Here is a 14,061-nt window from a genome sequence, read left to right as displayed (position 1 = left end):
TTCCCTGACGTGACCTGTGGCAGAACTGCAGGGATAAAAGATTTGCTCAAACAGGGCAGGGAGTGTTTGCTTTTCCTACCTGTGCTTTACCCACCAGGCTGCCCTTAGCACGGGGATTTGTTTTGGGGCGAAAAAAGTGTTGAAAAATCAGTGCAATTCAGGGCGAGGGTGGCAGGGGCAGAAAATGGGAGCAGAGCACTTTAAGAGAGCCCTGGGAAGCTGTAACCTGAAGCCTGCCGAAGGCTGGGCTGGGGGAAGCAGCAAAAAGCAGATGTGGCTGCACCAAACCCACACTGTCCTCGACTCGCACCCGCTGGGAGCCCTGACAGAAGCGGCCGAGAGGAGCCCCAGGTAAGGGACAGCTCAGGGACAGCTCAGGGACAGCTCAGCTGTGCCACTGCCAGCGGCCAGGGGAGCACAGGGCAGAGGCTGAGGCTGGGCAGCTCTCCGAGGACCTGGGAAACGGGAAGAATAGTTCTTCTGCAGGTGGGATTCCCACCAAGAGACCTCACCAAGGATGGGGAGCCACCAGCATCAGCTTTGCCCCCAGGGCTGAGCTGTGCTTGGGAACTGGGGTGGGTTTTCTGCCTTTCAAGCATCTGCCTTGCAGTTGGGAACATGTTCTTTGTCTGTGATGGTGTGACAGTGAAATCCTCTGGAGCTGGTGGCTGCAGGATGCTCCAGGAGCTGTGGAACAAGCAGAGCGAGCAGTCTGAACTCATGGGTCCTGTTTCACAGCACCTCTAAAGTCAGAACTGTTTATAAATGATGTGAGAGACTTGTCCCACTGTAGGTGGAAAGTAAAATACTTCCTTTGCACCTGCAGGCCTTCACAAATCGACCACTCCCAGACACAAAGTTCCTTCTCAGCTCATTTCTCAAGGTTTTTTTCCTGTACCTTTTGACTGTAACATCACTCGCTGTTGCTCCTTCTCTTCTCCTTCCACAGATTTTAATATCATGCCTGAAAGCATCCCACCTCCGATCCAACCAAATTCTTTTCTCTGCATTTCTGGCTGTGTGCTAAGAGAAATACAAATAGAATCCAGATGTTCAGGCCAATTCAAACGCAAAAGGCTTTGTCTTTTTAAAATGGAAATTGCTTTTTGGCGAAGTCTGAGAAATATGAAGCTGGTGACAGTACTGGCAAAAACAATACAATCTGCAAAACCAATCTCTGCTTCCATGCTCCCAGGAGCTCAGTGTAGCTGGAAGCAGAGGCTGTGCTGAGATTATTTTCTTTTTCTTCAGAGAAAAGGTTATGCTCCATGGAAAAGCTTCATCTCTAAGGTTGACTGGGCCAAACCTCTTCCTCTCAGCATGCAGGAGTGCAGCTTGGCACAGGCATCCTCACAGAGCCCTTGCTTAGCCTGCTTGACTTCGACTCATGCAGGTCTTCTGGCATCTCTCTTCCAGCATGGTGCCTGTGCACTGTAAATCTCTGGAATGATAGGAGCAATCCCAGCATCATACCCACTATCACACCACCAGATACACCAGACAGTAAATCCTCTTGATCCACATCTTCTGCACCAGAAACCTCACCCATTCTGCAGTTGGGATGGCAGCAGGTTGCAGGATGCAAGTGCAGGGAGGAAAGAGGGTACCACTTGTGTTAGACTGGCTGAACACAGATGAGAGCTTAAAACCTCCCCTGTGATGCTTTTTTGTCCAAGGGAGAGCTGCCTCCAGGAGAAAAGGCAGGGAAGGGAAACAGCAAACTGCCTCTCACTCTGTCTGAATGGGGTCTTGAGCTGGGGCTGTTGTCACCATATGTATTTCTAGCAGCAGGCATGTTTTCTTTGTAGCTGAATTTAATCTGAAACACATGTTCTTCCTCTGATTTCTCTAGTTGCCTGGATGACAGGGGTTAGTTAAACACAACCCTCTTCCTTTAATTTCTGGGAATCTATCTAAACATTGCTTCAGACCAGCCTCAGTGGCGTCTGTCCTTGGGGGCAGGACACTTCAGTAGCTCTGGTTTACCCACAGCAAAGCCCTGGGTTACTCAGTGCCCTTCTGGACAGACAGATCTGTCTGGAAGGGCCACTCATCCCAGGACTGGAGTGATGAGAAGTGGATTCCACAGAAGGAACAGCTTTGGGGAGTTTGGTAGTTTTCTCCCACCTCCATTAAAAATGTTGAATAAGCCAAGCTCTGCCTTTCACTTCTCCAGGCTTCCTTATTGTCAAGAAACCTCTTCTATTTTACTTCATCAGATTGCAAATAAGAAGCAAGGAATGGACACAGGTACATGTAGACACAAGAAACAGCAAACTACTGCCTGAGGCAGGTGATTTGTATATCAAAACAGTAACCAGTCAGTGCTGCCTTCTGCCCCATTCAGCAGTATGGATTTGGTACTTTTTATAAATGAAGTCTTGAATTTTTCTGAAGCCTAAGACTCAGAAGTAATGATTTGGTGTTTTCTGGACCTTGGCACTCAATAACTGCCAGCATCGGTGTGGTTTGGGCCACACACATCTGCTTTTGTGCTCAGGCACACCCACACCATGTGCTTGCCCAATTTTAAAGTCACTGGGGCCAGTCTGGCTGAATGTTTTCAACTAGAGAAGGAAACCTGGCACACATCAGGTGTGTGTTTCACAACTGGAAGGACAAGCAGCAGCATCTGTCACTGCAGCTCCTGTCACAGCCAGGTACACTGAATAGTTGTGTAGAGATGTGTTTATCTGATTGCTCAAATTCTCTCTGTCATATTCTTACTCTGTAGGTCCAGGCATGCAGGTTCCAGTGGTTCTCCTTTTCCTGGGTCTCTTAACTGTCCCAAGCAGAACCCAGAACTCAGCTACTGAGCAGGTGAGTGGGAGACAATATGCAGAGAGCAAGGGGAAGAGGTGCACAGCAGGTAATTCAATTTTAGAGATTCTTACCAAAGGATTAAGCACTACCCTCCTAAATTACTGGGATTTTATTTAGCAACATAATGAGACTAACTCCTGCTTTACCTGGATAAAACCACAGTAGTTACATCAGGGGATGACCAGGAGGCAGAATTTCAAACTCAGTACTGCCTTTGGCATTAAAGTAACTGTTCCTACTCTCTCTGCAAGATTAAGTCAATATTTCTGTAGGTCATAGAAAAACACCTGTAGTTGTTTGCCTATGAAGTGTTTACCACACCTGCAAGTCTAACCAAAAGCACTCCTTGGACCTGCCAGAACTCTGCCACAGCTGATGGAGCCAATGCTGGTGAGGAAGAGGAAGATCCATTCTACAAGAGCCCTGTGAACAAGCTGGCAGCTGCAGTCTCCAACTTTGGCTACGACCTGTACCGCCAGCAGTCCAGCCGGACAGCCACGGCCAACGTGCTGCTGTCTCCCTTCAGCCTGGCCACTGCACTTTCTGGTCTCTCACTTGGTGAGCTCTTTGCCCCATTTCCACACTCACCCTCAGGTTTGGCAGCCCTCCCCTCATGTTTTCCTGCTCGTTGGCAGGGGCTGGAGAACGAACTGAGGATGTGATTTCTCGCGCCCTCTTCTATGATCTGCTCAACAAGGCCGAGGTCCACGACACCTACAAGGAGCTCCTGAGCAGTGTGACTGGGCCAGAGAAGAGCATGAAAAGTGCCTCCCGGATCATCTTGGAGAAAAGTAAAAGTCCTTCTTCCCCTCTATAAAATTTTACCTAAAAACCTGTCAGTAGTAGTTATTTTGGTGTGAATATATATATAAAAACACATTGAGTAGCACAGCACTAACAGGTCTGGCATCCTGCTGAGCCAGGATGCAGACAGGGCATGGAATGCTCTTGCTGCTCCAGAAAAAGGCTGGAAAGTTTGTGTGCACTTAAATAAAAGACCAGACATGCACACAAAGACATTGGTGACAGAACAGTTAACTCACAGAAGACCTAAAAGAAACTTGTTGATAATTTTACCTTCACTCCAGGCTGTCTGGCAGGTGTTGCTGGCTTCCAGGAACCACAGATCACATTTTCTATTTGTGATAACACTCAGCCATATTCCTTTGTTTAATTCCTTGCAGAGCTATTTGAAATGTCTTCTTCTGGCATGCAATAAACAGCTGCTGAGAATGCTAAGAGCTATCTTTTGGAACCTGCTGGTTCCAAGAATCCAATAGGTTGAGTAAGCTGTACTCAGAAAGCAGACTGGGAAAAGAAGAAAGGCTGATGTAGGAATGGCTGTGTCCAAGCCTTCAGTTATCTCCTTTTTTCAGTTTTCAGAACAAAGTTATCCCATGCTTCTGCATGGGTGGCTGTAGGATTTGGATCACTTTCCTTAATGTGCTTTCAGATATTCCTCTTCAAAGCAGTTTTCTGGAGACAAACAGGCACAGATATTTTCTAAGAGACCTGCTGCTGGGCTTTGGATTGCCACCTGCTGCCTTGAGATTGTTTGGATAAGGGAGCTAGCTGCAGTATCCATGTTTTTATTCCCCAGGACTCAGGGCAAGGCCTGGATTTCACAGCCAGCTCGAGAAGTCCTACAAGATGCGACCAAGGGCACTGAGTGGCAACACCCAGCTGGACCTCCAAGAAATCAACACCTGGGTCCGACAGCAGACAAAGGGAAGGATCATGAGGTTCATGAAGGACATGCCCACAGATGTCAGCATTCTCCTTGCTGGGGCTGCTTTCTTCAAGGGTAAGAATGTTGGGTGCTTGGACACAGAAAAAATACCCATTAAGCACGTTAGAGATGTGAAGGGATGCTCGTCCAATAAAGCAAACAGGCTGTCAAACAGAGAGTGTGAGAAGAAAGTGTCTGAGAATGTTTAGTAAGGAAGGAAAAGAAAGCACGCTACCTGAATAAAAATAGTCCTGAGGGAGGAATTATTACTCTTGGGAAGCTGAATCTTGACCTGTTTGCAGTAAGAATCTGAGAGGGAAGTTTAAGTTCACAAAACTTCATTCAGAGACAGGATATTACCATTTAGGGAAGGGACAGCTTAGAGTGTTCTGAGCCTTCTTACCACTGTAGAAGGAACAATTTGATACCAGAGAGCTGTTCTTAAACATGCTGTAAGCCAGTGTCCTGGAGAATTATTGCTTAGAGACAAGGAGCAAAATAAAGGGTGGGGAGAGCAGCACTTTTTATCCATTAACACAATTGTTACCCTTTAAAATAGTTTTGTAATTATGTCAGTAGACATCAGCTTCCCAATGGCTACTCCACCCATGCACTGGCTTGATTATTTATTTGCCATTTAGCCAATTCTCAGATGAAAAGGAGGGGCCAAGGATGGCAGTAAATCAGTAGCTCCAATCAGTCTATTTCTATTCCTGTTATGCCTCGACTCCTTAATGCACAAATACTGTATATTAAAGGACAAGATTATTCAGCCACAGGCATAAGCCTGGTTTCATATGCTATTTTTCCATAAAAATCCTCCATTTTCTCTCTTATAAATCAGGGACATGGAAAACCAAGTTTGACACCAAGAGGACTGCCCTGCAGGACTTCCACCTGGATGAGGATAGGACTGTGAAGGTGTCCATGATGTCAGACCCCAAAGCCATCCTGAGATATGGTTTTGACTCAGAACTCAACTGCAAGGTCAGACAACAAATATTGCCTAAGATCTCCTAAACCTATTGAGGAGCAGGTTCAGCTACACCTACCTGTTAACCCATTTCAGCCTTGCTACTTCTATCAGCTACTTTTGCAATCCCTATTTTGAAAGGCAGTGTTGACTCTTAGGATATTCTGCTTCTATCCAGGCTATGTCACAAGCAATCCAAAATTTAAATTATGCCCAGGTCCTACCAGCCTGTGTTGTTTGACTTAAAGTTGGGCAAGAAGGGCAGGGCACAGCTCTCAAAAGTTTTCCATCTCTATCTCTTTCAACCAATCTTTCCCTGGAGCATGAGTTCAAAGGTGTTCAAGTGAGAATTCCCCAAAGCAATGCTGCAGGATTCAGCAGGTGAGAGAGCACTTCCATAGCAGGAAGAGTGCATCAAGGATGGATGAAAGCCTGGGGGAAAAGCCAGAAGTGTCAGGAAGCATCATGTCACATAAAAGCATAGAGGGAAAAAGATCAAATGTTCACTGCAAAGGTTGAGATTCCAGCCTGAGAATCAGGCCTCTGCCTGGTACAAGATTGGTAAAACTGTTTATTATTGATGTGACCCTTTCTTATCTCTCTTATTTCTGTCTTGCAGATTGCCCAGCTGCCCCTGACAGAGGGAATCAGTGCCATGTTCTTCCTGCCCACAAAGGTGACCCAGAACATGACTCTGATTGAGGAAAGCCTCACTTCTGAGTTTGTCCACGATGTGGACAAGGAGCTGAAGACAGTCCACGCTGTGCTGAGCCTGCCCAAACTAAAGCTCAACCATGAAGAGGCACTTGGCAGCACACTAAAGGAGACAAGTATGTGCATCACACCCCCTTTGCAGGCTGCCAGGGCTCAAAGCAGGGGTCAAGTTGCTTCCTGCTCTCAGATTATGAATCTGGTGGGTTGTTAATTATGGTTGTGGAGATTTCACCAGCAACCAAATCACCTTTGTGACCTTCATCCAGGACTTCTCAGCTTTTTATCACATCCATCCACCAAGCTCATGCAGTGCTGCCGAGAATGTGGGTGAAGCTCAGTACAAGCAGATGGAAGCTGCTCCTCCCTGTTCCCCCAAAAAACTCTGCCCAAGCAGCTCCCTGCCCTCGTGGATCACACATAAGCAGTGCTGCTCCCCCTTCTGCAATCCTTGCCTCCAGCTAATGGAACTTTCTCTCTTTCCTCCAGGGCTCCAATCACTTTTCACATCACCTGATTTCTCCAAGATTTCTGCCAAACCCCTGAGACTATCTCATGTGCAACACAAGGCAATGCTGGAGCTTGGTGAGGATGGGGAAAGATCCACACCAAACGCTGGGGCCAATGCTGCTCGTCTGACCTTCCCCATAGAATACCACGTGGACAGACCTTTCCTTCTTGTACTGAGGGATGATACCACTGGGACCCTCCTCTTCATTGGCAAGATCCTGGATCCCAGGGGTGTTTAGATCCCTTCACAATAATCTGTAATAGTAGGGCCCAAATGGAAAGGGTGATATTGGGAGGGATATTGGCTCCCTGCTCTGCTGCACAAAGACACAACTTGCAAATCTTACGCCTTCATGCTGCAATAAAAGAGCTTTGGCTATTAATCTCAGCAAGCCCAAGTATTCTCCCTTGAAAAGTTGTCTGCCTACACTCCCAATTTCCTCAGAGGAAGAATGCAGTTCTGTGTCCTGAAAGCACACATTATTTGGTGTATGCTGCACTGTTCCCCATCCTGTTTTCCAACCTGACACCAGCTGTTGATTCTGAGTCCCTCACACTGACAGACCTGAGCTGTAGCCCTCCAAGTTCTGCAATGCCCCCTTTTATAGACTGTAAGTTTGCACTTCCCAGGCTGTTGCCTCACCCCTTCCAACCATTTCCATTTGACACTGGCAAGAAGCAAAGTGCCTCAGAGGATTAAAAATAGAAGGCAACGTGCTCTGGATGACTGTATGTTCATAATGCTCAGGGCACCACACAGGGGAGAGTCACACCTCACACAAAAGCAACTCAAACATTTGCTTCCAACCCACACACAGAACTTATACAACACCCTCTGTTCCCACCATACCACACACACACCTCTCACGTTAGAATTGGTCATTTTATTTACAACAGGCTCACTAAAGAGCATTTCAAGACTTCATTCAAGTTGCTGTTACACATGATTTTCCAGCTTGTACTACATGACTACCTTACCACATGACACTTAGCTTTGATGAAAGATCACATTGCAGCTTCCTTTGACAGGGAAATTAAGTCCTCTGAAGGATGTTTATGGGAAGCTCTGACAGGCAGGCCTTCATCTCTTGTAGTTCCTGGATCTGAGCATTCTGAGGACCAAAGTGCACTGACAAAATCCCCTCTGCTCTTTGAATCGTGCTCAGAGCTTCAGAAACTGCAAATCTGAAACAGGAAGATAATGAGAACAGAGCATGCAAAATACTTAATTCAGCTTCTTGACTTACACAACCTTTAAGTCCTCCTTAACAAAAAACTAAACCTGTTCATGGCTATAGATCCCACCCTCCCTTGCCTTCCAGAAGCAGGAAAACTGTGTCTGCTTCAGCTGCAAAGGGAGGATGAGGGAGATGGAAAGGTAAGGAGATGGACAAAACCTGAAAATATGATCTTTGAGTATACAGGAACCCAATACTTCTTCACTGCAGCTCTTGCTAAAATTAATTTGGTTACAGGGAGTCATTGTGAGGAGATTTTCAGAAGCAGTCAGGGGATTTCCTTGCCAATAAAGCAAGAGGATTTAATTCCCTCTTTTGAGAAGATGTCACTAACATTATACAACTGAGATACAAACACTAGGGGTGATGATTTGACAGAATAAAACAATTGGACAGGGAATAAACTGAGCCGGGGAGGAGAAAAAGATAGACAGGCACAAAGGAGAGAAACAGATTCCTAAGAGAGTACCTGTGCTAGACTGCCCTGTGTCCTGTGAGACACCCTCAAGGTGCCTTGATATTGTCTCAGACACACAGGAGTGGTGCAGGGCAGGGACAGAGGATGGAACCAAGCTCACCCATTGAAGAGGATTTGTGCCAGCTTGAAAAGTTCATGGCCTGTTTCTACGCTTGATGGCCCATGGTGCATTTCCACAATCTCAATACTCTTCTTCAGGTGTCTGGCTGCTTCCTGCCACTTCCCTGATGGAAAAACAAGCAAAACAGAACAATGAGAAATTAATAAATACTTCCTAGAGTTACTGCCACCCAAAGAATCTGACAGAATTAATCAAAACGTGGTGAACTCTGTCCACAGAATCAGGACAGGGAATCTAAAAGAACATGAGAGCACAGTATCGTTCACAGGCTGCTGGGAACACAGGTTTGGTCTTTCTGAGAGCCCTGCTAACAAAACTAGGGAAAAAATGAGAGGGCCAGTCAAAGAAAAAGCTAGTTATGTTAAATTCAAAGCTCAGGAAACATGGGATAGTGAGAGGACAGTGCCATACCAAGAGTAGCATACACCTGTGCCAGATGATCCTCCATCTCTCCCATCAGTAAATGCTCTGGAGACAAGAAGGTTCCAGCATCCATCTGACACTTCAGGAGCATTTTGATAGCCTGATCTATAAAAGAAAGTTATAAAATTCACCCTTCCACTATCCATGAAATAAACAAGGCCTGGGAATGCCCAACTCCACTGTTACCCTGATTTCTTTTTATTTAATTACTTTACTATGGAACAATATACGACTTAGATTAACACCCAGATCAGGGGGTATAAAAAATCTAAAGCTGAAGTCCCCATGGACGCCAGGCCACATGTCACAGCACCCCGATGGCATGAGCAACAGTGCCATCTCATGGTTCCTGTCCCAACCTCCTGACCTCAGGGCACAAAGCTGAGCCTTACCAGCCTTCCCGACCCTCAACATGCCAAAAGCTTTCTTGATTTGTTGCTGGAGGTCCTGTAAACGGCCAGAGAGGTGATCTCTGCTGGCTGAGGTTGCACAAGCTTCATTTGAACAGCAAAGAGTGTCTTCTTCTCCCTGTGGAAATCACCTTTGTGATTATTCCTGCTCAAAGTTCACTCTCCATCTGCATTAGCTCTGGGTTATAGAGATGCTAAATTGTTCCTCACTTGTATTCATTGAACAAAGTGATTTTTAAAATAAATTGTTATCAGCTTATTTGATTTTATAAGAAACAGTGAGATACTGTCTGGACTCAATAGGGGCTTTTGGCTTCTGAGCAGGGATCAAAGTGAGGTTTTCACACCCCAGTTAAGTTGCACAATCATAACTATGGAGAATTACCTGCATTTGGGCCTGGCATTTGGGACAGCAGAATGAATTTCTGATGGACACCACACTCTTGACACCAGACTCTAACTCCTCGAGGCACGCCGGGCAGCGACAATTGAAGAAATACTGGCTGAGAAGCTGCTGCCTCTCAGCAACCCTCATCCTACACCAGTGAGGCCCTGCAAAAGATATCTCTCACAGGTACAGTTCTTAATATCAGAATAAGTAGATTTTTGTTACAATTGAGATTAGGTGTATTTTGGGGAGGACACAACTGGAGACTGAAAGTCTAACAGAGGGCTTAAGGGACAAAGACTCTGGCAACATTAGATGAGAATTACATGAGAATTATGACATAAATAACCATCAGCTTGATAAGGGGAGGCGAATGACATCTGTGCCTTGAGACAAATGCAGAACTGGGGCTTACCATAGCAATGCAAAACCTCTTGGCCACTTGAGATTGGCTGTGATGCCCTGACAGTGGCAGCTGTCCCACTGAATGACACGCTGGTATTGGGGCAGCATGAGTGGTTCAGGAGGCTGAGGACAGGGAAGAAGGCTGTTGCCAGCCTCACAGGCTTCTTATCTACAACATCCCCATCTCCAGGCCCTGAAGACAGAGGAAAACCAAGCAGGTTGAGATTGAATACTCCCAAACCCACACAATTTCTGCAATGAGCCCCGTGACCGATCGCAGGCAGTAGCAGAAAGGTTCCTCGTATATTGCTGCAATAAATAATAGCTAAACACGTCTTGCATGTGCACCAAGGAACAGGCCAGCATGGGACAGGCCATTAAATTGTAAACAAATCATTTCCATCTGCAATGGGAGCTTTTTACAGCTGAGAATTTAATCTCTTCACACAAGAACATGGGCAAGGAGAGGACAAGATGGGCAAGGAGTCCTGGGCTCCTCAGGACAGGAAAGAGGAGCTACTGAGAGGGTCCAGTGGAGGCCACAGAGATGATGAGGGGTCTGGAGCATCTCTCTTATGAGGAGAGACTGAGGGAGCTGGGCTTGGCTAGTCTGGAGAAGACTGAGAAGGGTTCTCATCAATACATAAACAAATACAGGTGTCAGAGAATAGTGATGGACTCTTTTCTGTGGTGCCAGGATGAGGAGAACCAGCCACAGATTAAACAAGAAGCTCCACCTCAACATGAGGAAAAACATCTTTCCACTGAGGGTGGCAGAGCACTGGAACAGGCTGCCCAGGGAGGTCTGGAGACATTCCAAACCCACCTGGACCCGCTCCTGTGTCACCTGCTCCAGGTGACCCTGCCTGGGCAGGGGATTTGGACTGAATCATCTTCAGAGGCTCCTTCCAACCCCAACCATTCTGTGACAACACAGTAGGGCTTCAATTTTTTTTATCTTACCCAACTCCTGCATTACAGTGATTGCTTGTGCATTACACTGCAGCTGCAACACGTGCCTCAGCATTGCTTCTGCCACAGTCTTCAGCTCTGGGGACAATTCACCTGAGGTGTTCTCACATGGCTTTGGTTTGGACCACTGCTGAGGCGATTCCTGACTCAGCACAGCAGCCTCCAGGCCAGCTGCTTGCAGCTGTTTGCATATAGCTACCACACTGAGCGAGCAGAGGAACTTGTGCTCAGGGCTGTGCTGCTCAGTGTGGGGTAAAAGGTGGAACAGAGCTTGGTAAGAGCTCTGGTACTGACCACTGCTGTCACAACCAGGGACACCTCTGCTACCAGCTCCTGCATCTGCTGCCTCACCGAGAGGCTTGCAGCTTGCCTCAGGGCACTGCAGGCTCTTGTCCCCACGGTGGGACCATGCCACCAGCCTGCTAACCTCTGCAAATCCTGCCAGCAGGACAGTCCTCAAGGCCACGTGGCAGAAGACTCCCAGCGTGAGGAGCAGCGCTCCCAGGGAACACTCTGTCCTGTGGTACTGCTGCCATGCCACGTCTGCACAGTCCTGGCTGCAGTACTTGGCATAACTGCAGCCCTGGCAAGGCACCGAGGCCAGGAGCTGCCTCAGGCAGCGGTGGCAGTAAAGATCCGCGTTGGTGGCTCGAGTGTCCCACGCTGTGTCACCATCCTGCAGAGGAAGGCTCTCCCCAGGGCACAGCACGCTCACAAAGGCCTCCTCTTTCACCAGGCTCTGTCCTGGCACGATGTCCTGGGAGGCCAGCAAGTGACGTCCTCTCTCTGCATCAAAACCCAAGCTCAGGGATGAAGATGCACCTGAAATCCTGTTGTTCTCTTCCCAGATTTCTGGCTCCCCTTGAATGCCACCATGTGCTTCTTGTGCAGGCTCTGGACACCTCTCTTTCTCACCTAATTTAACCTTCAGCTGACTTAACTTTTTTAGCCGTGCCAGGTTTGTAGTCATGACACCATCCAGAGCAAATTTACTCTCCAGCACTCTGAGGCTCTCCTGTGCATCCTGTAACCTCCCCAGGCGCAGCAGACACTCAGCTTTCCGCAGCAGGACCTTGGGCAGCAGCCTGTCTGGATAGCCATGGCTTTCAGCCCTGGCAATATCTTCCAAACAAACCTAGGAACAAAGATAAGGCCTTTTCAGTGGGCTTGAAAACCAGCTTGTGCTCTTTCATTCCACCTAAGTCTCATGGAAGAATTCTGTGTGCTAATCAGCAAGTTCCACGTGCATAACCAACCTGCTGCCTAAATAAAGCATCCTGAAGTAGGGAAGTTGAGCTATGGATGCTTTAAGCACAGCATGGGAAGCACAGCATGGGAAGCACATCTGATCTACTGTTTCTTGTTCTAATAATCCAATCCTTCAGGGGCATCCAGGACATTGCAGGGTGGGTGCTGCCCTGGCCCCACTTACCTCAAAGTGTCCCAGGTGGAGGAGGGCGGCCGAGCGGTTGGCAAAGCACACGGACAACTCGGGGCTCCCGGGGAGCTCGTGGGATGCTGCCTGCAGAGACCAGAGAACTGCTGCTGCCTCGGGGGATCCCTCACAGGACCCTCTCAGCAGGGCATGCAGGATCCCCTTTTTGGGGATCCCCTCACCGGAGCTGCTCCTTGCCCCTCACCCTTCAACCATGAGGGGCTGCAGGAGCCTCTCTTGGGGATCCCCTCAGGGATGTGAAGGTGTTGTGGGTAGGACCCCCTCTGCCACACCTACCTTGGAGTAGAGCCTCAGGGCAGCCTGGTAGTGGCCCCGCTTGAATTCCTGGTTGCCCTGCTCCCGGTACCAGCTCGCAGCCTCTGGCTTCTTGTCCGTGGCTGCCCGGTGGCACAGCTGCACCAGGGCTGCCTCCTCCTCCTCCTTGGTCCTGTGGGACACGGGGGCAGCACGGAAGGATCAGTTTGGAGTTTCTGGTCCAGCCTCCCTGCTCAAGCAGGATGATCCTTGTGGCACTGTGTCCAGAGGGTTCTGGAGTATCTCCAGCGAGGGAGACTCCACACTCCGTCTGTGCCACGGCGGGGTCACTGCACAGGGAAGAAGCTCTTCCTCGGATCCTCAGAATCACACGATTAGGTTGGAAAAGACCTCTCAGGCGGTGACGATGCCAGGTTTGTCAGCACTGAATTCCATGTCCCATCTTTCCTTAAACACCTCCAGGGACAGCGACTTCACCTCCCTGGGCAGCCCATTCCAGCGTCTAACCACCCTCCCTGCGAAAAAATTCCTACTCGTGTCCAACCTAAACCTCTCAGGTGAATTTAACCCTTTATCTTCTTGTCCTATCGCCAGCAACCCGGGAGACAAGGCCGACCTCCAACCTGCTGCCAGGTAGAAAGGCGGAATTTTATCCAGATGGAATTTCCTGCCATTGCAGCGAGCGGAGCCTCCTCCATCCTTCGACACCCCCCTTTATTATTTATACGCATTACGAGATGCTCCATTCCCCGCTCCCCTCGCTGCCCATCCCCGGACCCGCGGCTCACCGGAGCAGATCGCAACCCAACCGCACCGCGTCGTGAAGCGAAGCCGCCGCCAGCCGCTCCCTCAGCGCCGAGTCCAGCGCGGCCCAGAGCCGGGCGGTGCGGCCGCGCCACTCCGCCACCGGCAGCGCCATCACTGCCACCACAGCCACCGCGCCACCGGCAGCGGCATCGCCACCACTGCCATCACTGCCGTCACTGCCATCATTGCCGTCACTGCCATCACTGCCGTCACTGCCATCACTGCCACCGCGCCACAGGCGGCAGCGCCACCGCCGCCATGGCGGCGCCCAGCGGCATCCCCACACGGATCACAGCGGTACTTCCGCCGTACGGCGCCGGGCAGCCAATAGAAGCGCGTTCTGGCGGGTGGCGCACGGCGCG

General features: G+C 48.9%; 2 protein-coding genes across 4 annotated transcripts; one reads left to right on the top strand and one right to left on the bottom strand.

Moving 5' to 3' along the window:
• Positions 1–250: 250 nt before the first annotated feature.
• On the top strand, positions 251–7,144 carry SERPINF1 (serpin family F member 1). 2 transcript variants are annotated; one of them, XM_021550914.4, is made up of 8 exons: positions 251–351; positions 2,735–2,820; positions 3,183–3,381; positions 3,459–3,614; positions 4,424–4,627; positions 5,397–5,539; positions 6,145–6,355; positions 6,726–7,144. In XM_021550914.4, exons 2-8 carry the CDS (start codon positions 2,743–2,745, stop codon positions 6,983–6,985), a joined length of 1,251 nt encoding a protein of 416 aa, XP_021406589.2. In that variant the 5' UTR covers positions 251–351; positions 2,735–2,742; the 3' UTR covers positions 6,986–7,144. The 2 variants fall into 2 exon arrangements, with proteins under 2 accessions (XP_021406589.2, XP_085413521.1); XM_085557395.1 differs by lacking the exon at positions 251–351 and adding an exon at positions 2,226–2,250.
• A 466-nt stretch (positions 7,145–7,610) lies between these two features.
• SMYD4 (SET and MYND domain containing 4) lies at positions 7,611–13,998 on the bottom strand. Of its 2 annotated transcripts, XM_021550913.3 has the most exons (10): positions 13,681–13,998; positions 12,914–13,064; positions 12,614–12,703; positions 11,173–12,316; positions 10,220–10,402; positions 9,802–9,968; positions 9,399–9,534; positions 8,995–9,111; positions 8,563–8,686; positions 7,611–7,931 (listed from the first exon to the last, which is right to left on the bottom strand). In XM_021550913.3, exons 1-10 carry the CDS (start codon positions 13,809–13,811, stop codon positions 7,781–7,783), a joined length of 2,394 nt encoding a protein of 797 aa, XP_021406588.3. In that variant the 5' UTR covers positions 13,812–13,998; the 3' UTR covers positions 7,611–7,780. The 2 variants fall into 2 exon arrangements, with proteins under 2 accessions (XP_021406588.3, XP_085413517.1); XM_085557391.1 differs by lacking the exon at positions 10,220–10,402.
• Positions 13,999–14,061: the final 63 nt, after the last annotated feature.

The sequence above is a fragment of the Lonchura striata genome, chromosome 19, assembly GCF_050655825.1.
Source record: "Lonchura striata isolate lonStrDom1 chromosome 19, ASM5065582v1, whole genome shotgun sequence".
NCBI lineage: Eukaryota > Metazoa > Chordata > Aves > Passeriformes > Estrildidae > Lonchura > Lonchura striata.
Note: the sequence above shows the minus strand (reverse complement) of the source record. Positions and strands in the feature narration are given on the sequence as shown.

Excerpts from the sequence above, each read along its gene's own strand:
- SERPINF1 (XM_085557395.1), top strand. Across the intron at positions 3,382-3,458 it reads ACTTTCTGGTCTCTCACTTG|GGGCTGGAGAACGAACTGAG; the intron begins GTGAGCTCTTTG and ends GCTCGTTGGCAG. Across the intron at positions 4,628-5,396 it reads TGGGGCTGCTTTCTTCAAGG|GGACATGGAAAACCAAGTTT; the intron begins GTAAGAATGTTG and ends CTTATAAATCAG.
- SMYD4 (XM_021550913.3), bottom strand. The coding sequence starts at position 13,811 with ATGGCGCTGCCGGTGGCGGAGTGGCGCGGCCGCACCGCCCGGCTCTGG. Across the intron at positions 9,112-9,398 it reads GTTGAGGGTCGGGAAGGCTG|ATCAGGCTATCAAAATGCTC; the intron begins GTAAGGCTCAGC and ends TTTCTTTTATAG. Across the intron at positions 8,687-8,994 it reads ACAGGTGTATGCTACTCTTG|GGAAGTGGCAGGAAGCAGCC; the intron begins GTATGGCACTGT and ends TTTTTCCATCAG.